This window comes from Colias croceus, chromosome 11 (genome assembly GCF_905220415.1).
Source record: "Colias croceus chromosome 11, ilColCroc2.1".
Classification (NCBI taxonomy): domain Eukaryota; kingdom Metazoa; phylum Arthropoda; class Insecta; order Lepidoptera; family Pieridae; genus Colias; species Colias croceus.
The window spans coordinates 8,946,246-8,973,171 of record NC_059547.1 but is presented as its reverse complement, the minus strand read 5'-3'; the positions used below and the strand labels follow the sequence as shown (position 1 = coordinate 8,973,171).

General features: G+C 34.5%; 1 protein-coding gene across 1 annotated transcript in view; it reads right to left on the bottom strand.

The window, feature by feature from the left end:
- Positions 1 to 796: 796 nt before the first annotated feature.
- LOC123695814 (thrombospondin type-1 domain-containing protein 7A-like) overlaps positions 797 to 26,926 on the bottom strand; it is a 65,760-nt gene continuing 39,630 nt past the window's right edge. The window contains exons 3-29 of the mRNA XM_045641749.1: positions 15,792 to 15,882; positions 15,249 to 15,356; positions 14,038 to 14,183; positions 13,594 to 13,722; positions 13,194 to 13,399; positions 12,865 to 12,970; positions 12,398 to 12,606; positions 11,897 to 12,092; positions 11,321 to 11,475; positions 10,970 to 11,082; positions 10,503 to 10,612; positions 10,010 to 10,195; positions 9,244 to 9,388; positions 7,722 to 7,820; positions 7,372 to 7,472; positions 6,978 to 7,158; positions 6,528 to 6,689; positions 5,867 to 6,017; positions 5,413 to 5,566; positions 5,244 to 5,332; positions 4,927 to 5,069; positions 3,958 to 4,081; positions 3,612 to 3,785; positions 3,077 to 3,231; positions 2,514 to 2,647; positions 1,211 to 1,301; positions 797 to 1,004 (exon numbers count right to left, since the gene is read on the bottom strand). Coding sequence (XP_045497705.1) covers positions 962 to 1,004; positions 1,211 to 1,301; positions 2,514 to 2,647; positions 3,077 to 3,231; positions 3,612 to 3,785; positions 3,958 to 4,081; positions 4,927 to 5,069; positions 5,244 to 5,332; positions 5,413 to 5,566; positions 5,867 to 6,017; positions 6,528 to 6,689; positions 6,978 to 7,158; positions 7,372 to 7,472; positions 7,722 to 7,820; positions 9,244 to 9,388; positions 10,010 to 10,195; positions 10,503 to 10,612; positions 10,970 to 11,082; positions 11,321 to 11,475; positions 11,897 to 12,092; positions 12,398 to 12,606; positions 12,865 to 12,970; positions 13,194 to 13,399; positions 13,594 to 13,722; positions 14,038 to 14,183; positions 15,249 to 15,356; positions 15,792 to 15,882 — 3,701 coding nt within the window. The 3' untranslated portion in view covers positions 797 to 961. The remainder of the gene's footprint in view (positions 1,005 to 1,210; positions 1,302 to 2,513; positions 2,648 to 3,076; positions 3,232 to 3,611; positions 3,786 to 3,957; positions 4,082 to 4,926; positions 5,070 to 5,243; positions 5,333 to 5,412; positions 5,567 to 5,866; positions 6,018 to 6,527; positions 6,690 to 6,977; positions 7,159 to 7,371; positions 7,473 to 7,721; positions 7,821 to 9,243; positions 9,389 to 10,009; positions 10,196 to 10,502; positions 10,613 to 10,969; positions 11,083 to 11,320; positions 11,476 to 11,896; positions 12,093 to 12,397; positions 12,607 to 12,864; positions 12,971 to 13,193; positions 13,400 to 13,593; positions 13,723 to 14,037; positions 14,184 to 15,248; positions 15,357 to 15,791; positions 15,883 to 26,926) is intronic.

Genomic DNA, 26,926 nt, shown 5'->3' with positions numbered 1-26,926 from the left:
GGCCTTAAATGCAAAATCTACAAAAATTGTTATATGATGAGTATGATCTTCAATAGTACGATTAATAATAGGGCTTAAAACTATCAAGTACAATATTTTTGTGCGACAAAGCTCGTGTTGAAACTTTGTAAGCATCGGAAATCTCCGCAAGGGACTAGAATACGTTGCAGATGAACTACAAGATTTAAGACGAATATTAAAATGTTGATATGTGGTATGATGTGTCACGTCTTACTTGGTCGCTACTTGCCCTATGTATATGGAATAAGAAATTATACGGTAGATACAACAATAAAATGCAACCCAGACTATGACTATAATGTCAATAATTATACATTTTCAAATCTATTTGAGATAAAATCATATTTTATGACATGACTTGTCTTTTAAAATCATTTTCACAGAACCGAAACTGTTCTATATTTTGAAAACGCTCTTTCTATCTTGTTTTAAAATTTTAATATCGATTTCGACCAAATCTAAGCTACAATGGTAGCTACAGCTAGTAATATTGTCAATCCAAAAAGCCCGAACAATGCGGCTAATTTTGCTTGTTAGCAAAATTTGTCTAAAGCATTTTCAAATACATTTTAAAAACATGGAAGCACTCTCGCGGACAGACTGATTGCTGATGTTAAAATTGTAAATTTACGAATTATTTATTATAAGATAGTGCGTTGGCTACTTTGTAATTTAGTGATACACATTTTGATATGATTTGGTAATTGGGATGCCTCAAGGAACCGCTCTCGGACCACTTTCATTTAACAAACACGGTTATAGCAAATAAATAACAAACACTATACTAGACTTTATTAACTATCAAAAAAACATTTTTTGGTGCTTACACAATAACAAAATGGAAACATTGGTATCATTGTTAACAGTAAAATTACTGTGAAATCAGCAATTGTGTCGTAGTTGTTTAACATAAAGCTGCCAATATTGCATTCCTGCCCGTTTACACTTTGGTGATGGTCTTCATCCGACGGCTTCGTAGACACCTGTTAATTCATAAATTTCAATTTCAATTTCAATTTCAATTTTAGATTCTTAAACACTTTTGTTATTTAATATATGATTAAATTATACTGTATTTCAAAACAAAGATAGTAAAATCATAAGAATTAAAACTTTCGATGAATGATTCTGTCAAAAAATTCACGTACAAATTAAAAATACTATAGTATAGTATTGTTGAAACTCTTACCTAAGAAGTCCGCGGTAAAGCATGATCGCCCCGTACAAGCTGAGTATAATAGTGGCAGTCCACACCACAGCCAGAAGCGATGTGCTTCCCTCTATGCAAAAAAAAAGGATAGTAAATATCACACTGCTACTTAAAGTCGAGCCAATTTAATAGGCAACATTTGACGTCTATCAATTTTATCTTCGAAGAGAGGTAACCTGCTTAAAAACATCGATTAAAGTAAATTAATCGATACGGATTTGAAACATTTGTCAATCGAATTTATTAATTTATGATGATTTTTATTCACAAGTAATCAATGCATTCGATTCTAGATGTCAGATTTCGATTTTTAGAGTAACGTCTCTAGTATTTAAAAAGAAAAAAGGTTTATTGACACAAAATTGTAGCGACGTCAGTTCTTCAATTCAGAAATTGTTTATTATGTTTAGTATGGTTTATCAGTACAATGAAATCTTAAAATTACTTGTATCGGTCAACATTATTATAAATATGTAATCGTAATTGAAAAAAGTTAAGCAAATGTGCAGTTCTAACAAAACGAAATATCATGTTATTCTATGTCGTCGTTACTAGGTTACGTTGTTGAATTTTGTTGAACTGTCAAATGTTGCCTATTAAAATGGCTCTACTATAATACTTATTGTAGAGTATATATCCGGCCAGTAACCTTAAGATTATTTATAGAAAGTAGGTAAATTAATCGATGATGAATGTAGTCCAAAGTTGCCAAAGTCCAAACGTCTATGGCCAAAAGTTTATGACCATGAAATGAAAAAAAAAATCATTCATTAAATCGTAGAATATCGACTATTTATTCCATTTTGAAGTGAAACTTCTTCTTCTTGAATTTTGAGTAAAATTTCAAGATCACGTCATGGAGTAAGGCGACGATTTTGGTATCCTTGAATCTTGCCAAAGAATTTTCACTTCTGACACGTGCGCTCAGCACTCAGCACTCAGTTATACATCCTTCCTCTATGGCTCAGCACACGCTTTTTATTGTAAACATGTCAATTGCGCGATTTATAGTTGCTACACATATCATCTCATGTCATACTGTGATGTGGCAGAATCAACAGCGTCATGAGTCAGCCGACTCATGACATATGCTGAGCCAGGACCCTTTCACAGCCATAACACTTATTAGCAACCTATTTAATTATTTATTTATTATGTATTAAATTGTCATATATGTGTTTCGTGTTTTTTATTTGTATTTTTTCTATGTTTAATTATTGTGATTGTCAGTTGTAATAATGTGTTAATTTTGTGAATAAATGTTTGTCTTTGTCTATCTTACCAATATATCCATCATGGTACACTTCCCGCTCGTGCGCGGCGCGGCGCGGCTTGTCCTCGCGCGGCTCCACCGCGAGCAGGTCGGGGATCTCGTCCGCGTCGCCGCTGCAGTTGGCCCACTCGATCGTCACGTATCTATGTGTTTTTACAAAAATGATTACGATTCTATCAATATATATACTTTCAACCTTACTTACAACGCTATCTCATTTCAAATCAAGGGATGTTCTACAGAAACAAAGTAAGCGAAAAGTTTTTGATTTTCAAATTTCGATTTCAAATCATACTCATCTAATATATAAAAATCAATGCCACTTTTCGTTGTAATTCCATAACTCGAGAACGGCTGAACCGATTTCGATAATTCTTTTTTTATTATATTCCTTGAAGTACGAGGATGGTTCTTATGTAGAGAAAACGTTAATATGTACCACGGGCGAAGCCGGGGCGGACCGCTAGTAAAATATATAATGAGAAGACATTGAAATATGTTCGCATAAAAATATATTTTTCAATTTTTATTTTCTTTTAAATTGTAAAGCCCTAAACATTCTTAATACACACCTGGAAGAAGTCCGGCAAGCGCGTCGCGGTGGTACTAACAGTTGTCGTGTGCGCGAGCGAGCCCCGCCACGGCACGGGCCCCACGAGCCCCACGGGCCCGGCTGGCCCAGCTCTGACTCGTTGCACCCACATTCCACTTCGCATAGTTCGTCCTCCTGGGATAATGTTAAAAATATTATATTGAAATGTATATTTTTTAATGAACGGGCAGTTGCGGTTTGGTTTATTAGTGAACAGTTCTGTAGCTAGGGTCAGATATAAAAAAAAAAAATAGATTAGCATATTATATCAATGAAATACTAATTGGATAAGTATAAAAGGTAGCCAACGAGAAAATGGAATACTACTGTACTTTGTACAGTGTTGTTTCCGTGATTGAAGGTCAGTCAGTCATAGATGGCGTATCAATCGCGTTAGAAATGCTTGACTTTCTTTTCATAATAGCTGCCCTGTAATATGAAGTCAATAATAATATCCCGAGATAAATTTTGATCTCGCGTGTGACAACTCGCCTTCTACTTTACGCAACAATCACCTGGTGCTGCAGCGGCGGCGCCACAATGCGTCCCGGCAGCGCGGTGGAGCAGCGCCACGGCTCCAGGAACGCGTCGCCGAGCGGCTCGTCCGACACGCTGGCGAGCTCGCAGCGCGCGTGAGATACTCGCACGCCCCAACCACAGGCTCCTTCCGCTTCTTCGCCAGATGACGTCTGTACACACAAACAATGTTAAAGTTAAATGAAAAATTACACATTTCGAATTTCAACTTTGTACATGTTTTAAAAAGTTCTCTAAGAAAATTTACGAAATTTACGAAAGTGTGAACAGTGTTGACCTTAACTTTGATTAAAAAAAACCTCTATTATTAATATATTAAGTTACCTGCACATGGCAACCCAGCATAGGTCTAGCGACAAGTCGTAAGCACGGCTCCCGTGGGCACGGCGCGCGCTGCTCAGTGGGCGGGCACGCGCGTCCCGGCCACACCGCTGAGCTTAGGTGTTGTCTGCGATATTGTAAAAACACGTATAAGTCGAGCCAATTTAATAGGCAACATTTGACGTCTATCAATTTTATCTTCGAAGAGAGGTAACCTGCTTAAAAACATCGATTAAAGTGTATTAATCGATACGGATTTGAAACATTTGTCAATCGAATTTATTAATTTATGATGATTTTTATTCACAAGTAATCAATGCATTCGATTCTAGATGTCAGATTTCGATTTTTAGAGTAACGTCTCTAGTATTTAAAAAGAAAAAAGGTTTATTGACACAAAATTGTAGCGACGTCAGTTCTTCAATTCAGAAATTGTTTATTATGTTTAGGATGGTTTATCAGTAAAATGAAATCTTAAAATAACTTCTATCGGTCATTATTATTATAAATATGTAATCGTAATTGAAGAAAGTTAAGCAAATGTGCAGTTCTAACGAAATGAAATATCATGTTATTCTATGTCGTCGTTACTAGGTTACGTTGTTGAATTTTGTTGAACTGTCAAATGTTGCCTATTAAAATGGCTCTACTATACATTAATAGATTTCGTTAAGAAGCATATGATAAGTTTGTCCAAAAATATTCGAACAGTGTTGATAAAAAAATTAATTGAAATTAACACCTTATTTCGCAGTAGCATGGACCATACTCAAGGCAGTAGTGATGTTCAATTCTGTCGTATCGCTCATTAGAAAGTTCTACCTAGTACACGCGTAGGCATAGTTTTGCTACAGTTGTTTGTGTGCTTGTTTGAATCGTAAAGCACAGAAACATTATTTACCAAACAAAAGCCGGGAAGAAACCTAATCCATTATGATTTTATCGTTCTGTATGCATTATGTGTTTAATTACCTTGTGCGACGCATGTGCCTCGCGGTGGAAGCATCCCCACAGGAGCAAGCACTTGTATCCCACGCGGCCCACTCGCCCACCTCGCAGTCCACGCCACACGGCACGTAGCACCAAGACTCGCGCGCTTCGCTTGCGGTCGCGTTCTAATATTTCATTATTATTTTATTAAAAGTAAAGACAAAGTCAGTAAATTTAGGTTCACTTGCAAAAAAAATAGTAAGGAGGCTAGAGAGCGACTAAGACTACTTTTGACCTCTGTTAACATCTCATTTCTAAAATATTTGTATGTTTGAAAAATAACAAAAAAAATGTCTTACTGGGCAGAAGGTATCATTCACAAAAACTCCATCACTGCGCAAGCAACGCACGGCTCTTCTCTTGGTCCCTTCTCCACATGGAGATCCACCTGAAATTAAAATTTACGTAAATTATAATAACTTCTGTGACTTTTCAGCGTTTTGATACATTAGATAATATTATACATACCTAGCGGCTGGCAGTCGTCCCACGGCGCGGTGTGCCACGCGTACGCGAGCGGCTCGCACGGCTCCGCGGCTACGAGCGGTGAGCAACGCATGCCGCCAGCTTCCGCGGGGCGCAGGACTACGCGTGTGCGGTCGCGACGCCCGCCCCATTTCGTCTGAAGATGAGTAAGGTTGTGATTTGGAGGAATAGGAAGAAATTATCGTAATGCGATTTTTTTTAAGTATCTGTTAATTGTGTTGAACGGGATGATGATAAAAAAAATTATGGATGTTTGGAAAATGACAGATTTTAAATTATTTTACCTCTACTATATATAATTTAACCTATAATTTAATAATTAACATTTGCTATTGCAAATCTGCTACCTAATAACATAATTATACACCAATCGACGGTGACATGACAGTGTAAAAAACATGAGTGTGTCTGTAAGTCGATATCCAAGACCCATTACCATTTCACAAGGGCTCCACTCAGACCACGGGCTAAGCACGCAGTCCGCAGGGCACGGCATGTGGCACGTCGACACGCGGTCCGGTGTCACCCCGGCACCAGACGCTTCGCACACAGAGTCGTCGAGTTTAGTGCCTTGCCCGTCCACGCATCTGTTGTGTTAGTGTGTTAGTTGCGAAGTGGTTTTATAGACACGATTAATATTAGGTAGGAGAGGTTTTAGTTGTGGTTTTAGTAATAGTAAGTACTTAATATAATAGTAATCTTTATGCGGTCCATCATTAACTGCCGAATGTAAATTATGACAAAATTTCATTAGGTTAGTGGAGATAATCTGCAGGATAATTAAATTAACACATGCTATAGAAAAGTATTGTTTGGCATAGTATGCATGATACGTTATCGGTTAAACGTACTTTTAGGTGGTATGGGTACATGTACATATCGTTCTTGAAGAAAATTTCATTCGATCATAATGTTAGTGATTGCAATCCCGTAGACACATAAGAATTAAGATTTCCTCTTAATAGCACCGCAGGTTCAGCTACAAATACTATTACTAAGACTATTACATTTACACTGTAAGTTCCGCGCCGAAGTGTGCAGTCGATTCTTTTTTCACTTCTCTGTTAACAGTAACCATAGCAACCAGTATCACTCACGCCACGTCCCGCTTGATGTACGAGGGCCCGCAGAGCGTGCGGTCGGGCGCGCACACGTCCCAGCTGCCCACGCGCCAGCGCGGCTCTAGCTCGGTGCAGGTAGCACGCTGCAGTGTAGCACCACACTCGCGTCCACCAGCTGAACCTTCCTCTATCACTTCTCTGTATAAAATAGAACGTACAGTGGTTAATAATTATTTTTTCATAGAAAAATAAAGTAAAGTACGTGTGCACACGTATCAAAAACTTCTTTGGATTCAAAGATATAAAAATCGTCTCCTTATACTCCATGACGTGACGGTATTATCTTGAAATTTTAATCTCAATGCGACTAAAGAAATTTCCCTTTAATAAAATAAAACATATAAACAATAATTAGTAAAACAATAACCATGTTTCATTACAATATACGATAAACAATTTCTCAAAATTTACACAAGCCAAACTTACCTAGTACGGAAACGGAAGGCCGCTTTGGATCCCGGCTCTGACGCGCAGGGGCCCCACGAGGCCCAGGGCCCCGCGGTACAGTCGCGCGCGCACCGCACACTGCACGTGCCGCGGAGGAGCGAGCCGAACTCGGTGTCGTATGTGAACCCGTCAGTGGACGCTTCCCGGACACGGCGAGGCCCTGGTTAATTGGAAAATAATTAAGTGCATCAAATTCATAGATTCAGCCGCAATAAAAACAGTGTTGGACAGAAAAAAAACGTTTTATTTAGTGAATAATTAAAATTATAATGATATGTTAAAAATGATCGTATTAATTAAATTATTGAAACCTACAAAAAAAAGTTTATTTGGCTACATATTATAAAGAAATAGATTTTTATGCTTAATATACCTGTAAGCGGATGGAACTTCTTGCAAACATCCATTGGCACATCTCTACCGGCGACCATACAGCGGGCAGCTCGGAGTGACCTTCCTTCTCCACATTCCATTCTATCACAAATATGATTCGATTTAAATGTTGATAGCTTTTTTCAAAGAATCGTCAATATTTATAATAAATTATAAGAATCTTCAATGTAGAGCAATGGTGGAGAGTTTTAAGACAAAAATATTAAATTATATTCTATGCTATTAATAGACAACTAGGGCGAATATTGCAAATATTACAAAACCAAAATTATAAAATATAAGTACAATTATAATTAGAATTATTATACAAATGAATAAAATATGTATTACCCAAAAGGAAGTATACAATCGGAGTCAGCGGGTAACAGTTCCAAGCTAACGTTTTTGCACACGCAGGCCGGAATGTCGGGGTCCGATGCATCTAAATACCTGTTAAGCAAAATAATTTACATAAAAAATGGTGAATTAAATTAATCTTATTTTTAAATGGTGACATTATTTCATCCTCAAAATGAATTTATAATTATAGCTAACATTTGTATAGACATTAATTTCGTAGAGTTTATTTAGTTTAGTTGTCCACTGAAAATCTTACTGTAATTTCTTTTTTACATTCGTGATTAATTATATCCAACTTATTAATTTGGAAATTAATCTGATAAGCTAGTAGACATTGACCTCAATAATGGTGAAATTGTATACCGAATAATGAAGGTCAGTGACCCGTATTCATACCGTTTTACTGGTATGAGAAAGCATAAGCTGCTTAAAACCATAGATTTTTATTATTTTCTATAGGTCTACTCCGTAGGATAGCAGTGTATTATTAAAAAGACCTTATTTGAATAGGATTTTCAAATTAACTGATAATGACAAAATTATTCAGCTCTATGTTACAGTTTATAAGTAAGAAGCATACTTAATAAGTCTTATTCTACCGTAAAGTATGAAGAATTTATTATATAAATGCTGTTGTAAAAAGCATACTTTTTCTACCGTAAAGTATGAAGAATATATTTTATAAATAACATTTACTTATCAATAAGTCACATTTTATAATAAAGAGACTTAACAATCGTCGACAATGGCTTTATATCATGATCCTATACAATAGATACCGTTGTAGAGTTAAAAATAGGGTAGCAAAAATGTTGAAGAATAGTTTACTCATATTCCTAAAAGATGGCGCTAGTATGTTCCTACATCGCGCTAGAGATATTTTTTACAAAACCCATATATAAAGCTACTTCACGAAATTTGTATCTTATCGATCAGTGAAACAAAAAATAATTTTTCTTGACGAAACGTGTAGAGATTAACTCCTACGCGCTTCGTCCATAATTATTCATGTTAACAAATAATACTTATAATTTTATGTGATCGCTACCAAGCCCCGGAGGATTAATTAGAATAAGAACAAAACATATGTATTATGTGGATAATAACTTTTCAGGAGAGCATGCTGAAAAGTTTCCTGCTAGACTAAATTAACGAAATATGAAAAATTAAAAAGAATGCAATTTAAAATGTTACAAGAATTGTTGTTGAGAATTCATTTTTGAATTTTTAACATTCCAATAATATTACAAATAGGCTTTCGTTATAACATAATAACTTATAAGATTCAAATAATTACCGTACATAATCTTAAATAAAAATGACCCACTCCACGCAAGTTAAATAATTCTCTGAATATTGAAATATTCCTCCAACTTAAGAATCTTTTATTGAAATTTCTCAATGAAATATAATTCTATATAGTGTCAGTTCAATGTAAATCGGTTCAGCAGTATTTGCGTGGAAGACTAACAAACAAAAATATATGCATTTATATTATTAGTAGGATACGTACTTGAGTGGGTCTGTGCACACGGTAGAGCAGTCGAGCGGTGCAGCTGCGTCACAGCTGACTCGGCACGGCGCGACGCTGGCCGGCACGCTCTCGCCCGCGCACGAGCCAGCTTCCACGCGGTGCGACTCCGAGCCGCACCAGATGCCTTTTAATCGATAAGTTTAATATAATTCACGGAAATCATAATGTGTTTGCATCTACAAGAGTTAGGTTAAATAAAAGCTAGGTACAAATATCTATATATAATTCACGTAAATTATAATATATTTTTATGCTACCAATGGGAGAGCTGGCGGCCGTCATCAATATTTTCCTTTACTTACCAATCCTAGATATACAGAGTTAGTTTTCAATGACCTGCCAAATTTTCAGAAATGGTTCAGAATCGATAACATTTTCGATCTAATGAAAAAAAAAAAACGTTTTTTGTTTTAAATTAGATTTCATTCCTCTCCGCCACTAAAAAGCGAACGTGTGGACATTAAAAAAGCACAATTCAGTTCAACAACCTACATAGGTAGAAGTTAGCACACACATAAATTTGGCGATGCGCGCACGCAAACAAGTGCATTGATTATCGCGTGTTAAGATTTAGGAAATTTTTAAATTTTGGCTGGTCATTGAAAACTAACCCTGTATACTTACGTCTCATTCGATACGCAGCATGCTAGAGGGCAGTCGTGCAACTCCTGTAGCGGGCCGCAGTTGAGGTCCCCGTGCATTTGACGTACCTACTTGGTAAGTGAAACTAATAGAATATACTCACTTCTAACTCGATACCCGATGCCGCAGCGTTGTGCGGGTGGCAGTCTACACGTGCTCCACTCGCCAGTGACCCAGCCAGGGCTGCGCGCACCACAGGAACGGGGCACGGGGCAATCACGCGACTCCTGCAGCGGCCCGCAGTTGGGGCCCCCGTGCACACGGCGGATTCGCACTTGCTTGCCGGGATCTGTGGAATATGCAGTATTAAAATGAATTTGCTATATTCAAATTGAAATTTGTAATGATCTAAGTATATTAAGTACTTTAACTGCGTCAATTTATTTTGTACGCTCAAAAAAACGAAGATAACAAGTTATGTTAAGAATTTTCATGCATTTTTAGAAGCGGTGATACAAGATAGTTTGTATATCTTTTGGTTAGATAGAAACGAATATTTTTTTTAAGCTAAAAATTGAAATTAAGTATATGTTGTATTGCGTAAGTATAAAAGCGTAAGTATAAAACATGCATAAGGAAATATGAAATTAAATTACCACAAGTGTTAGGGCACGTAGACCAAGGCATCCAGGCTTCGACGCGGCACCCTCGTTTGCAACGAATTGTGCACGCCCGACGTGAAGCAGGCCGTTTCAGGGGCGCACAACTGTGGGAGAATTTTTATTCAATGCTTTCTTTATGATAGAGCTATGGAAGAGTAGTCTAAGAAGAGCGATATTTTTTTTAGGTAAGTCGCGATTGGCTCTATTGTAGACTAAGATATACAATACAAATAAAGATAATACATAATTCAACACGACGATCTTTTTAGACTCACTAAACAGACATTCTTACTTGTAAAAATAAAACCATAATATATTGATTACATAATATTTAATATTGTGTCTGTAAAGTCTACCAATTATATTATGATAACTTTATTAAAAGTCAATAAAATAATTGCTAATACTGTGTTACATAGTTATGATCATAACTATTGAGATTTTTATACTTTTTCACTTACAGAGCTTCTCTTACAACATCAGCGTTATTCTGCACGCACATCACATCCCTCGTCATTTCGCCTTCTTCGATACAAGGTTCCTCATCATCGCTTTGGTTGAAAACATCAGTATCCTAAGAGCATTTTAAAATATTAAATAATTAAATTAAATATAAGTTGAGACTTATAATTTTCTTGCAAACTGTTTTAATCTAATGTATTTTTTTTATTTTCCACAAATTTCTAATAAATGAAAGTGCCGCCCACTGCCTCTATTAATAATTAATATCAAAATGCATTGGCTTCATTTTGCAAAATAATAATTTTCATTTCATTACATTTATTTCATGTCGATCACATTGGACAATTTACCAGTAAATCAGTGTAATTATTAGCAGGGATGTAATCTTGATTGCGTCGCTCGCAGGGGCCCCAAGGTGTAGCGAGCCACGAGTAAGTGCCGCACGCGTGAGTGTTGCAGGTTTCGTTTTGTATTAGCAGCTCTTGGGCGGGACATGGCCAGCCATCTGGTCAAATAAACGATGTATGAAAATAATTTTAATTTTTTGCTTTTATTTCGTCACTGATTGAAAATCAGAGATATAGTTATTTCTTATTATTACTTTATACTACTACACTTTGTATGGCGATTAAAAAATTGGAACCAGAAACTATTTGCTTCTTTGAATGATTGAAATGATCGAAGATAACGTGATGACGTACGTTAAAGAAGGAATTACTATCCGTGAGGCGCATTGTATTTGCAAACACATGTACAGAACTATAATATCGTGTTGTTCAGAAAATTTCTCTATGTATGAGCTAAAAACAATTATTACCTAAATTATTGATAAGATGCTAGTACATGTAGAGTTGAAAAAGTTAACCAAAGAATACCGTCTTATCAGAAAGTATCAGTCTTATTTTCATGAATCACTTGTTACTCACTTGGCGACGCATGTGCCACAATGAACCTCTTCCTAGTACGCGTAGGTCTCGCATGTCCGGGCGCGAGGCAGGCCGCAGAGCACGCCGACCAGGGGCCCCACGAGGTGACCACACAGTCGCCGGGACATGCAATGCGGCACCGCTCAGTACGTGCGGGAGCCCCGCTGCCGCTACACCAAGCACGCTGTGCTTCTTTCTGTGGAAGTGTATAATGGTTATATGAGTGATTACGTTGATTTTAAATAATGTTAATGATATAAATAGACTCTTCAGTCAACTTAAATACAAATTGGAGATTTTGTGTTTGTACAGTATGTATGTACGTATGTTTATACGAAGCAAAAAAAAGAGAAATATACAAACAACTTCATTCTAGTGCTATCAAATAGAGCATTTTATAATTTTTAATCATTTTTATTTATTATGAAATGGCTTTAATGTTAACGTTGCGCTTATATTATTGGAAATGCCTTGTAAAAGCTTATTAAAAAAACAACTAACTCCATCATGTCCCATGCATCTCAACTCCCGACTACGCCGTCCTGGTCCACAAGTGCTATGTTGTTGGTTGAGCACGCAGGGGCCCCACGGGAGCGCTTTCCACGATGCGCATCGTGGTGTGCTACACGTTCGCTTCTCTTCTAGCGGAGGACACGGGGCCCCACCGCCGGATGCCGCTGCGATGATGCGACGACGACGTACGCTATATCCTATAAAAACGTGTTTATAGAAGTATGGATAAAAGATGGTGGTTGTAGTATAAAAAGCATACAATATGTACTTATTTTTTTATTAAAAACACTACTAATTGTAACTAAAGCATCCAGTGTGTTTGAAACAATTTATGATTAATTAAACAGTGTATTTTGAGCGTTTTTTTATTCATTATATTTGCTGAAGGTTTCCTCGATCTTTTTCTTTAGATATTGTGGTTGACTATGGTCACACGGCTAATAGAAATAAATTACCAGTAGTAGTGAGTTGTTGTACGGGAAACAGTGGACAGCCATCGGTTGGTTGACACGCTCCCCAATCGCTCCATTCGCCCACCTCACAGTCACGGGGACAAGGAACCTGATAACATAATATTCAAATATTATAGAATACGATCTTTGCAATAAAAAAAATCAAATTGAATAATTCGTGATATTTAAAAACTATTGAATAATTTCGTCTACACCATAATATGCTTGCAAAACATAATATATTGTTCGCTCTTTAATATCGTTATTAGCAGCTCTATCGCAAACCGCATAAGTGAAGTTGCGGTGTCTATTTGTGAAGTGTTCTCACTGACCTCGCACGGCTGCACCAGGGTTGGCATGGGCGCATGTGCACACTGTGCTGGGTGCAGCGCTCTCCCGTCCGCACGCACACATGTGGCCTCGCGCCGCTGCACACCGCCGCCGCAGCTCGCGTTACTGTCCTTGTCACCTTCGTCCGACTCATCGTCCTCGTCGTAGATCGCATCGTCGTCGTCTGCGTCGTCTTCTTCGTCATTGGCTAATGCATAAGTGGGTTAGGGAATTAATGAAACTGTAAAAATAGGTTCGATACAAAAATTTAAATTGCGAAAAATAGGAAAAAAAAAATTACATGAAGTGTTATTGTAATGAAACAAGTTTGATTATAAACAAAAGAGTAAATAAAAAAAGTTGTTCACTATTTGTGACATTGCCTTTTAAAATACGACTTACGTGGAGCGGGCGTGGCGGATTGTTCTACAGCGACCCGACAGGAGCCCCACGGGCCCGGCGTCCAGTGGGCACTCGCTTCCATCGCAGCGGGCCTCACTTCTTCCACAACGTCGCATTCCTTTCCACCGCCTGAGGGAAATGTAATTAAAAACGAAGTTGAATAATATAAGAATAATGTAGAGAAATGGACTGAAAATTAATGTATTTACTTAGTGCAATAGACAGTGCGTAGACACAATAATAACATTAGAAAGAAAACAAATGAATACCGATTTTCAATCAAAACACGAATATTATCCTTATTTTACTAGTACCTTAAAAATATATTTAACTGAGCTCACTAATAATAACACAATTTTGTCATCAAAATTACTATTAACACTATCTACAGTCTACATTCTCCACAACAAGCAAAATACGTTTAAAATAAATAACATAATATACCTTGCGGCAGCCGGCGCAGCCTCCTGGTGCGTACGAGCGAGCCGTCCGGCCGCGGTCGCCATGGCAACCATTCGCCTAACGAACAGTTTTCACGCATCACGCACACACGCGTAGCACCTATGTTTGATACTGCAGCGCCGCAATACCTGTGAAAATCAATTATCATTATATTAACATAAATATTATAACATAAACTATATTTCTAAGGAATAGCAAAAAATTCGATCACGAGGTGGGATTCGAACCCGCGTCTTTCGTCATTTCGGGGCGACGCTGTTGACTGTTGACGCTTTCGTAATAAAACATTACATATTAAAATTTAAAAACTTTTCTTAGACCAACTTATCTACTTAAGTCTAAGATAAACTAAGTTAATCAGGTAAGCGATAAAATCAGTGCTTAGTTTGCTAAAGTAAAGTACTCTTTTTCAAAACTTAGCTTAGCTTACTTTCCGTTAAGTTCAAGTGTTACTTGAAACGATTATTATAAGCGTTTAAGATTCATTTATTAAATAAACTGTTTAAGAAACTTAATCAAATAAATTATTATACCCTTCATACTTTCGCGATAATTTTTGCGCATAATTCTTACACAATATAACCCAATTCAAGGTTCTCCATCAGTAATAAAATACCGAATTCAGTTGACTCATTTGTCACCTTGGCTTTATATAATTCATCAATTCACAAGTCATGCTTTTGCGTTAGCATCAACAAAATGGCGCTCGATCAACGCGTTAACGATAATATGACCTAGTTGGATCTTGTCAATATTCTCGACGCGAATCCGGTTCATCTTCAACGCTCTTATTTCAAGGGAAATTTATTTTTTCCGAACAAATACTGAAGTTTTGGGGCATGATAAATGCTAGCTTAGGAATTATTCATAAAGCTTCGAACGTGAGCTTAAAATTATATAAAAAAATCTTGTTTAGAAGATGTTCTAAATTTAAAGTAACCTTGGATCGTTATGCTAAAGTTACATTGAACAAAAGAATGCTGACTTTATTTCGTTTTCTGACAAAAAAAACGAAATAAAGTCAAAATTGGCAAACGAAAAATAAAGCAGTCGAAGGCGATAATTAGATACCAAAGATACATAGATGATAGAGCTTTACGTTTTGCAAACTTATATGTATCTTTGTTCCGAATAAATAAGAGCTGTGTTTTTCAAAGTTCTATATTCTTAAGGAAATAATTAATTTTACTCACATATTCTCGACAAATTGTCCATCCTTCCGCCGACATTGCACCTGCCTGCGCTGGAGACCAAGCCGTGGTGTATGTACGAGGGAATCCGTCTCTATTCGTATGTTATACCTTGAAAAATACCATAAATCGTGACAACAAATATTTTAAGGAATTATCGTCTAAAAATATAGAACTTTACAAGTTTTTGAATGGGCATTCAATTAAAATCAGTGAAATTATTCTATGTTTTAATGTGAATGATATTGTGGCGTAGCTTGCTTGCTACGCTACGTAGCGTAGAAGGCAACATTATGTTATTTTGAATGATGAGTTTTACTTAACAATTACTGATTGGAATATATGGTAGTTTTACTAACTTTTATATTTTTACCAATTTACATGATTTCATGTAATTATAAAGAAATTAGGTCAAGTATTTGTATTAAAAGTAGGCTAGGAAAGTTCCCTTACAAAAAATTTTGAAGTAAAGATTATGATAAATCACATTTGTTAAATTATTAATTATTTTAAGATAAGATCACCTCTTTTTGTGATTTTTGTTACCTTTCGATAGTTTTTATATTCTCTACATCAGTTACGGAGCATTCTGTCCAGCGACCGACGTACACCGTAAATTCTTCAGGCGATGCCGCTTCTGAAACAATGATATTATATATAGAAACAAGAGGTTCTGAAATAAAATTGTTATATTAATTTATAATTATATATAAATGTTATATTAGTATCTTAGTATACGAAACGTTTGAAAATAACTTCATCCTTTAATAATACGGAACGTTTTAAACTTTATCATATTTTTTATTAAGCTACACGTTGAACAATATTCAAACAACTAATTATATTCAAAATGTTGTACACATATTGTTGTGAATAACATTGTTTTAAAAAGAATCTCGAACAATCTTGAAGTATAAAAGCGGTATAAGATTCCAATTAGTGTCTGTTTTTGTTATGTTCACGTACTAATAAATATGATTGGCATTTCCAAACAAAGATAATAATTCCATACAAATGGGAGTATCAATAATAATTGTAATATTCAATAACTGAATAATAAACAATTATATTAACGATAAATAAACCAAAGTAATAAAATACAAGTAGAGTTCGATATTAATTGTAATTAATACATAATATCAATAGTTTATGGCCCAAAGGAGAATTTTAATTTTAAAAACTCTTTTATGGATATTTTTTCTAAAAAAACAAATACATAATCAAGTTTAGTAAGTCAAATAATCATCTGAATTTTTATATTATTTTCATTGCTTTCATATTCAATTATAACATATATATTTCGTATACAACATATTATTTTATCGATTTACATCAAAATATACAATCAACGCAAAGAAACGCAATATTACACATTAAATCTTAAAAGCAATAAGCGAAAGTGTGCAAACATAATTTTCCATCAAGGAAAACGCCGCCAAAGCCGTTAAAGCCAACGTAGAGCCTGGAGCGAATTAACGAGACGCCTCTACAGTTTTCTTTAGATATTTCATTTAATTACGACGTTCGCGCCATCGATAAACTCGATTTAAGTACTAATATTTAAAAGTGAATATTTACGTATAATCGATTAAGCCAAGAGCCGTTTCAATTGAGGTTAACGACTTGTTAAAACAAACTTATGGTTACTTAACGATAAAAATGGAGAGGCAAATTTGTATTTTTCGTTTGATATTTTATTACTTATGGTAATTTATAATAGATGTTCCTATTATAACTGCACACCGATATGAATATTCTTCGTGCGTTTTTTACACTATTAATTTAATTGAAGTATTTGAAAGTTAAACATTAACAAACAAGAAGTTAATTTAAACTTGTAAAAATTTATTCTGGATAATTCTTTTAAACATGATATTGGTGTGATACTTTTTTATAACATTGCCTATATGAAAAACCCATATATTTATAAAAGTTACATAAAATTATGTGAATATATAATATTTTATAATTATATGAAGTAAATATTTCAATTTCGTAGAAGGAAGAAGGTAAGACATTCCAAGTTTACGGTGAAAAGGCGCTGTTGCGTACTGCCGGGACGCAATTACGTCTCTCCTTGAATAGTTTCGCACGTCGTGAGCGTAAACAAACTCAAGCAGCACTTTAATTTAAATATTGTTATAAATTACATAAATTGTGAAAATCTCGTTAATTTTGTCGTAATTATGAATCATAATAGATGTAGAGCCTAAATAATGAAAAATATTGAAATACAGCGAGAATACATTAATCTCAGGAATACAGAAAATGTCATTATAATCCCACAGATTATTACAGCCTCTCAGAAAGGGTTAAGCTGATAAACATGCAAATAGGCGTCTGCGCCACGATCACAAAATCTTTCTTACGCCCGCCTCAGATTTATCTCGAAAACACTATTTGCATGTTATTAAGGAACATTCTACATTATGGTCTGAAAGCAACGTTTCACCAAATTAAAACTGTATTTTAAATAGGGCTTGATATCAAGAGAATCTTTAAAATATTTAGAAAGGGTAAAATATGTTACAATTGTGAGTTAAAAGATAAGAAGAATATATAGAGCACATTTTTGTAGAATAATGGAGCGAGCACCGGGAGCGGTAGAAGTCGCCAAATATTGTAGGATTAAAAGTACGTGCCTTCCAACATAAGTCGTGACATAAAAATACTTTACATTTTCCAGTGAAAAATTCGTTTCAAGCAGGCATTATTTCGTGTTTTGTATCAAGAGCTTGTAACATGCAAGAGGCATGATAAAGAGCGACCCTCTTTGTTCTGACATAAAGAAATCTTTCCTACTTTACAGTATTATCTATTTCCATCAAGATAATATATCTCAATCCTTTACTCGGCGCTATGTGGAGTTTCTTTGTTCCTTCCTTTTGATTAACACGTTTACTGCGGCACCTAAAATGCCAAACTTACCGTTGTTGCGGCATGTCTTCCATACTTCACATCGGCAAGTTCACCACTGTGCGTCATAAGCCATTTTTATCACATCGCACCTTCTGACTTTGAAGGTTAATAATTTCATGAAATTTCAAGATATTTCAAAAAAAATTTTTTCAGATAATAGTATATATAGTCTTGTATATACCACATAAATAGCTTTTAGTTTGACCCAATAGTTTAAAAGATATGAGGGAAAATGTAAACCCCTGATTTTGTGAAAAATTATTTGCCATCCCGCACTGCGTTGATACGGTATGTTTACAGTAATAGCGATGGGAAACACTGTAAAATAAAACATCGATATCGATATAAATCAATTTTGTATATTTCAGTCTGTTTGTTAACAGATAACGAGATCGTCGATACAAAAAAAAACACATATAAAACAAGGTACTTGATAGAGTACTATCAGGAAATTGTTCAGTAACTTTTGTTTTAATTTGTTCAGTAACTTTTGTTTTAATGTTTTATATTATTTTCACAACTGTCATCACATTTTTGCATTTAAGCTACGAAATAAAAAAAAGTAAAAAAAAGTAAAGCCTCTAAGGTATCATTGTCATTTAAAAATTTGATAACGACGCGTGCGGTCTTGGTACATCACTATGCGAGACTGACACGCGGCGCGCTCGCAGTACAGTGCGGCATGAGGTGCTTGTCCATGGCAAAATATTTGACATGCCGCACACAAAAGAAACGGTTTCTTTTCTATGCGTGTGTCCAATATTTTGCCATACGATTTTTAAACGAAATTGAGTCCTACTTCAAACTGTGATCACAAAAATATATTTGTCTCTTTTCTAGTCATTGATTAACATATAAAAAACCTCGCCGCACCACGGTGAAAACTGCGATTTTGGGCGCCGCACTGTGGTGTAGTCGCTGATGGCCCGATACTGGACATGCCGCAGTGAACGTGTTAATTAGCGGATTTGTTTTCTACAAATTTGCATTAAATATACCTATTTTTGCGTGTCGATCTAGGTTATCCATCCATTTTGTTTATAAAAAGTATAATAAATAAATAACATTCATCTTACACAATAAAAATTTTAAGTAACTTAAATTAGAAATATGGAGTAAATATCTTCTATTACAACAAAAGCATTAAATTGGGGATATGTTGCCAACTCCATTAGGAAATGGGATGTGCATGGGATTATTAAATAGGAAGAGATTTATTGAGAGGAAGGAAATACTGTTTTCCTGCCCTTACTCCACGGAGTAGGCGTGACCTATATCATGCTGAAACTAGATCGATTAATATTTGTAGTTATGTGTATTAATATATTGTATAGATATTAATTGATATAATATACAGAGGTTTGAAATGATTTTGATATTACCAGAGTTCCTTCGAAGCGTTTAATTGATTTTACTGGTAACCTATCCTAATATACGGGCGATGAGAAGAAAGGTAAAAATTATTGAAATCACTCCAAAACTATCTACTAAAATTTAGTTGTAAGTATCTCGACAACTTCATCCATTAAATTATCCATTAAAATGGTACTTATGTTAGAGAACAAGCTCATAGCAAAACGCAATATTATAGGAAAATTACAGAAAAAGTTTCGGAACAGTTTTCTGCATTTGCAAACGCTTCAACAACTTTTACTATGTGGTTCCTTCTAAAGCAGGCAAAGTTTTCACACAGGCACAGTTTCTGCTGTTAATGTAAATCCCATCACGTTGAACTACTTAACTGAATACCTAATGTTATTCTTACTCAGTAAATGGGTATGCGTAGATGTTTTTCTCTGTAGGCGTGTGAATAGGATTAGGATTAGTTACCATGGTTACCTAATTAAAAGAATAGATTGTAAGTTCCTTTATATCTATCTATATTATAAAAATGAATCGCAAAATGTGTTGGTAAGCGCATAACTCGAGAACAACTGAACCGATTTCGTTAATTCTTTTTTTATTACATTTCTTGAAGTACGAGGATGGTTCTTATGGAGAGAAAACGTAAAAATGTACCACGGGCGAAGCCGGGGCGGACCGCTAGTACTTTATAAAACAGTATTTTCTCTTTTGTTATACTTAATTACGTATAATTAATGTTAATTAAATAATACAACTGCCTTGTTTATGCAGAAGGACGCATTTTTGCACACACGCTAAACATATCTCAAGTAAAATCTATGCAAATCTACTTTCATATTTCTAGAACGTCTCAGCCTTAATTAATTTGTAAATTACAAGAATAAATAAATAAATCAAATATTACAATCGCCCATTACGTAAAAAAACAACTGCCGAATTTGATTAATTTGGCTTGGAACAGCAAAAGCTCTCGGCGAATTGGATGAAACGTGTTTAAGTTTAAAATAGTTCATAGCAAGGTTTAATGAGACTTGTTTTGTAAAAATATTCACAGTAAACATGAAGAAGTATAAATACTACACTATATTCAATACTTAGTATACTGTAAGGAGCCAATTCAACACTGACCCGATTTAAGTTCATGGTATACTTACAATGTAACATTCGATTGTTAAGGATGAGTTTAAATACGTCTGTCTGTTTAATGTCTGTACAGATTGAAAGAAAACTCTAATGAATAAGTACATTGTAACAAACTGTTCACTATTTTGCAGTAGACTATTAAATATTTGTGTAAAACTAAGTATTCCGATGCAGCTGCGGCGGACCGTAACTCAATTTGCGCGTTCAATAGACAGAATTGCATTGAATGCAGTTATTAGATTACCTTCAGTGACTTTCCACAAGCTTTCGATGTGGGTTTGTTATCCCGTAATATAATTTAAACGACGTGTTTTATCTGGTATAACTTATATGGATTTATTTGTGTTTTGTTCATTGTAGAATATTGTTTTTTCTTTCCTGTGGTACCGAAGTGTATCGTTCTTATTTATTTTTAAAAGAAATTCGTTTCAATTAAGTAGTCGTAAGTCGCTACAAAGTCTAAAATAATAATATCCTTATTGTATTTAATCGTTGTAGTCCAATTCGTAATAGATTATTCGCTATTTAATTGTAAAAGCTACTATTTTGGCCTAAACTAAAAAGTTGAGAATGCAATTTTAACCAAAATTCAAGCTCAAAGCTCCATTGAAAATTACAATTCGGTTGTGGTTGTGACGCGGTTGACCCGAGACCGCGATTAAATCAGCGCCTATACAAGGTATAATGCATTTCAAATTGATATTAGATTTGTATGGTTGGCTTCATCAAAGCATTGAAAATTGTGACTGAATTCTGAGTGGGACTACACTATTTTCTAATAATGAAATACTTAAAAATTTTATGTGGAAATATGTTCAATTCGTTAATTTGGTTCGTTTAATTTTCATTCTTACTTGTTGAAAAATTCGTTATCTTAACAATTATTATAATTAAGAATATTTACGATAATAATGATTAATATTTAAAACAGAAGGATCACTATATGCACCTTAAATATTAAAATGAAAACTTTACAGCGTTCGAATTTTGTTGACAAAAGTGTACCTAATACTAAAATTAATTTAAATTCCTTGTTCAGTTTCCAATATGAATGGAAAGCTTTTATTTAAATAAACTAAATACCAACGGAAATAACTAATATCTAATTGCGTAAACAAATGAACCTTGTTATGCCAGTTGTTCATGTTTAGTGACAGCCCTTAAGTTCGTACCGCGAGTGTCAAATCAGGCCAAGGGTGGAATGATGAGCACGATTCGTGGTTGGAAGGTCGAGTGCTTGGAACTAGAGCGTAGCCCTTGGGTGCTGGGAAGATTTAGAAATAAAAGGTTTTATTTGGTTGAATTGTTACTGCTGATTGCTCTACGTTTTAACTTAGATCTTTTTAAAAATAACTTGGGTAGCAGGAATAAGGTAAGTGTGAAACGTAAATCCTTAAAATTATAATGATTTACTTTTTATATAGATATAGAGATATAGAGCTGTGTAATAACGATGTAATAAATAAATAAATAAGTAGGTATTATTTTTTTCTTACAAGAAATGAATTTTATTAAATGTGAAATTAATTCAGTGGTTGAAAGTACACACACACATACATACACAGTCATGATTTGTTATCATGAATGATTGAAATACTCTTTGTGTATTAAATAATATCACTATAAACCTTCATTAAATTTAATGTTAAACGAATTAAGGAAATCTATAATATATTATATCTCCTGACAAAAAAGACAATCTTTCAGAAGCCATTTTTATGTATTTTTAAAATGACATTTCCCCGAATCCTGTAACAAAAACATCCTCACTGGAACAGTGAATAAATAATACAGAATAAGGTAGAAATGTATTGTCGACATTATTGATAGCATACGTAAATAACTTTCAAAGAGCTGTCTTCTAAGAATTCTGACGCGTAACTTTTCCAATTCTCGCGAAGTCAATACCCGCGAACTTTCTAGGCTTCAGCGATATTAGCTATATACTTATCAAACTTGAATTATATTCCAGGGAACTTTTCGCCGCATTTACCTAAAATATACACGGAAAAGAAATGCGATATTACACTTTTTTGTAACCTCAATTCATTTAGATTAATATTGAGATATGATGAATGATTTCAAGATACGTCTTCTGATCAAAATGCTAAATTACGTTCAAATATTGCGAAATAAAGTCAAATATGTGACCTTCCTAAAATACATTGGCAAAATACGTCATAATCATTGAGCATGTTCATTGCTTTTTCGTGTGATATACATATCATGTATATTACACACAGACACATTTGAATGGTCTTATCACTAATGAATAAAATTTTATCAAATCTTTAAAAAACATATCTAGAGACAAGTAAGCATCTATGAATACAAAAGGCTTCGATAATCTAGGCGACATTTGCTGGATTGAAGAGTGAATAAAAATATAAAGAGTCGTTTTAAACGATAGGAAACCCTTCAAAGATAGTATGAAATATTGATTGTTAGAACGGGAAACTTGAATAGTTTTTGTGAAAAACGAGATTTATCTTCCATTGTTAGTCCCACGTTTCGACCTTTACGACTCCTTCGAGATTTCTTGTATGGTTTTTCTTTTTCGGGATTTAAGTGTTTTTGAGGCTTAAAGTAATAATTGCGAACCTTTCAACTGTTTAACAAAAATATGTTTGTTGGTTTAGTATGTTTAAATAGATATTTTAAATCACCTATAGATTTTAGGATTTATAAGGGATGTATATAAGTGTCTCATCGGTGAAAAATATTAACGTTTAACAACTAAGTAATCAAAAACTAACATGGGCTTGAAATTACAAAAAAAAAGTTTATGTATATGAGTAGGTTTGTAGGTTTACATAATATACTTTAGCTAATTTCCATAAAATAAAGTTACACAATGTTTTTTCTGTCTATATATTATATTTGTTCCAGGTAAAGCTTAACGTTACGATTGATGTTGGCAGATTTTGTGTTTCTCCAGTTACGTATAAAAGCAAACAAACCGTAGACAATGTCAGCAACTAAATATATATATCAAAAGAACATAAAAGAAAACGCTTATAAAATGAGTTAAAATAAATCTCCATTTTATGTTGTTTTTTCTCATCATCTAAAACGATTCAAATTGAAAATAATAGCATGTAAATTGTCACAGCGATTAAACTCGTATTTATTGTTGCTATTTTTCCGAGTGACCCGGAGAGGAGACGGGGGAGAAATGTCACTGAATGCATTAACTCTTCAAAGAATAACGAATATAAATCTTTTTTTGCAGAAATACCGTAATCTGGTGCTACGAAAGATAAGAGACTAGTTTGTGTGAATAGCCAGTTAGAGAACATATATATTCCGCCCGCGGCTTCGCCCGATTTGTCTAAAACCTAATAAATTATATAGGTACTAAAACATTCCTGGAGAATCACTCTTTCTTGAAAAAAAAAACACATCAAAATCCGCTGCATAGTTTTAAAGATTTAAGCATACATAGGGACATAGGGAAGAGAAAGCGACTTTGTTTTATACTATTCATAGTATTATGTACTTAGTGATGAAATCTTCATAATGTTCTATGCTTATAATGTGATAATAACTTTGTACGTATATAAATGTATATTTGTATATACTATTTGCTTGGCAACAATTATTGTATGCACTTCTGGCATAGAAACAAAAGAATAGCTGATGTAATAACGGAAGCGAGGTTTCAATTGATAAATTATTCAAGCTTAGAGTTCTCACTGCTTCAGTAATTAATGAAATTTTCCTAATGATTGTCCGCGGATGGACCATTATCTTTAATGAGCAATTACGTTTGCCCTCCGTAACCCTGGATATTGAGGTCTGTTGCTGCTGTCTGCACCTTTTTATAATTTATTTCATTTTTCAGTTACGCGCCGTTATTAGATATCGAATTCCAATTTTTAGAGTTTCTAATTTTCAATTAAAATATGTAAGTACCGCATATAAGTGTTTTACTTTGTAGATTATGTTCATAAAGATTGTTTAAATAGAAACGAATACTAATATCATAAACAAAACAGTTTTCTTTTTGAATAAAATAAAACATGATGCTATTTCATAAAACTGTGAAGACTATAATATCTCAACCTCGACTCCCGTCAACATTATGAATTCTCCCAAACTGGTGTTCGTAAAAGTTAAAGTGACTTCAGCAGTAACGTGTAATATTAAATATTGCCTTTTACACAGAAGTAACTAGGTAGAATCATTGTTCTACTTCACAAAGGGGCTTATGTTCATAAATCACGAAAGACATGATAAAGTTCTACGCTCACACAATAGATGGTAAGCAATTGTTGTACGTGCTTCGTTTTATAAAGTAATCAGACCAGAGTAGGCTTATAGCAATATTCTTGTATGTGACTAGCCGCTTGCCCTGGATTTTCCGGGGATTGGAACTAAAGTCTATATGTACTTACTTAATAGATACTTATTCATATTTTTTATTCGAGTAATGCATGTATGGCGAGCGAGTTATACAGTATGTTTAAAATTTATGTTTGTGTAAAGGTACAAGTCCGAGACGGGCCGCAGACCGCAAACTGCAACCGCAAACTGCAAGCGACAGCACTTGTTTCTATGAAAATCTATGAAATTGATTCTAAGCGCGGCGACACTGCTGCCTGCAGACGCAACGCGCAGCGATTCATAGATGTTCATAGAAACAAGTGGTGTTGCTTGCAGTTTGCTGTTGCAGTTTGCGGTCTGCGACCCGTCTCGGACTTGTACCTTTATTCTTTTATTTTGACCTCTCTCTCTCTCTGTCTGGACCTCTAATAATAACAGTAATGGAAAAATAAGCTCACTATTCAGACTCAAAGATCTATTATAGATTTTATCTTTAAAAATCTAAAACACGTCTTTGTCGTCTGGTCTCCTCTCGAAACAAAGACGTTTAAATAACGATTATATTTTCAATACAAAGGTTTCATCGTCTAGACAGACGTTTAATGTTATTGGAATGGGAAAATACCTGATTGAATTTGAGTTTATTATAGATTTATAACAAAGAAACTGATTAAAAACTTTATCACTTATATAGATATAGACATTATTAATACGAAACACTTCCTATATGAGGCTTTGTGCGTGTTATTTTCAATTTTTTCTTACGTTCTATTCATAACTCCTTATTATCAAGGTCCTAATGGGCAATAGCAGCTTCCGAAAAGAATTCATAGCACAACTCTTGAAATTAAACCTGAATAATGCATTTTCCTACTTTATTATTACTAGCATTCGAATATTAGACCTCATTATGACTTGACTAAGTTCATGTCTCGCAGGTAAGAACTTCTGGGCAATTCCCGACGTGTTCCTGAAACTTTGCCTGTTGAAGTTCGAACGTTGTTAAAAATTCACAACGAGTGAACGCCATGGTCGCCATGACGCCGAATCATTTTTTTACAAACGTGGAGGAAATGAGGGATTACGGGCTTTCAAAGAGAAACTGTAGTTACAGCATACGTGGAAAGCGTCTGGCAAACTAATGATGATGTATAGAGACTTAAGTAATTTTGTCATGGCTGGAAGAAATAAAGAAAGAAACGTTATATGCTATTTGGTTAGGTAACATAGGTCTTTTACTTTCAAGTTTGGAAGTATGAATATTTTTAGTTGATAATATTAAGCTGAAAGGTGATGTTGTTAACGCTCATGTCATCCTAGTACAAGCAGGATAAACTGAACTAAGCTGAACTACGTTTGGGAAAAAAATATCATCATTAAAAAAGAAATATTCCATTTGCTAAGGTACATAATGATAATGATAAAATATATTTTGAGCACACAAAAACCTCTGTATCACAAATCCAGATCAGACTAGGTCGAAAGAGACCGACATCGTAATAAGTGATCGTCTGTGGAGATATTTCTAGAAAAAGGCTTTTAGTATCCTTTGACACATTGATGCTTTTGTAGTCGACAAACATTTTCAGCTAGTTTATCTAAAAATATTTATCGTTTGCAAGAATTTTTAATTTAATACCACTTTTATACACAGCTTATTTTACCTATTACTGTAAAACGACTGGCTTGATATTATTTTATCCTTGATTTATTAAAATTGTGACTAAGATAAGCCTGAATAGCTGAATAGATATTACTATCAGACGATGTTCGTCGAAACTGTCAAATAGGTACATGGGTAGATAGTATGTAGCTTATAAATCTTTCACTTATAATAAGATTTATCAGTTTATGGAAATCAACTATTATACAATAATTATGTACCGATGTACATACATTGATTTTCATGAACACAAACCGTAATTTGT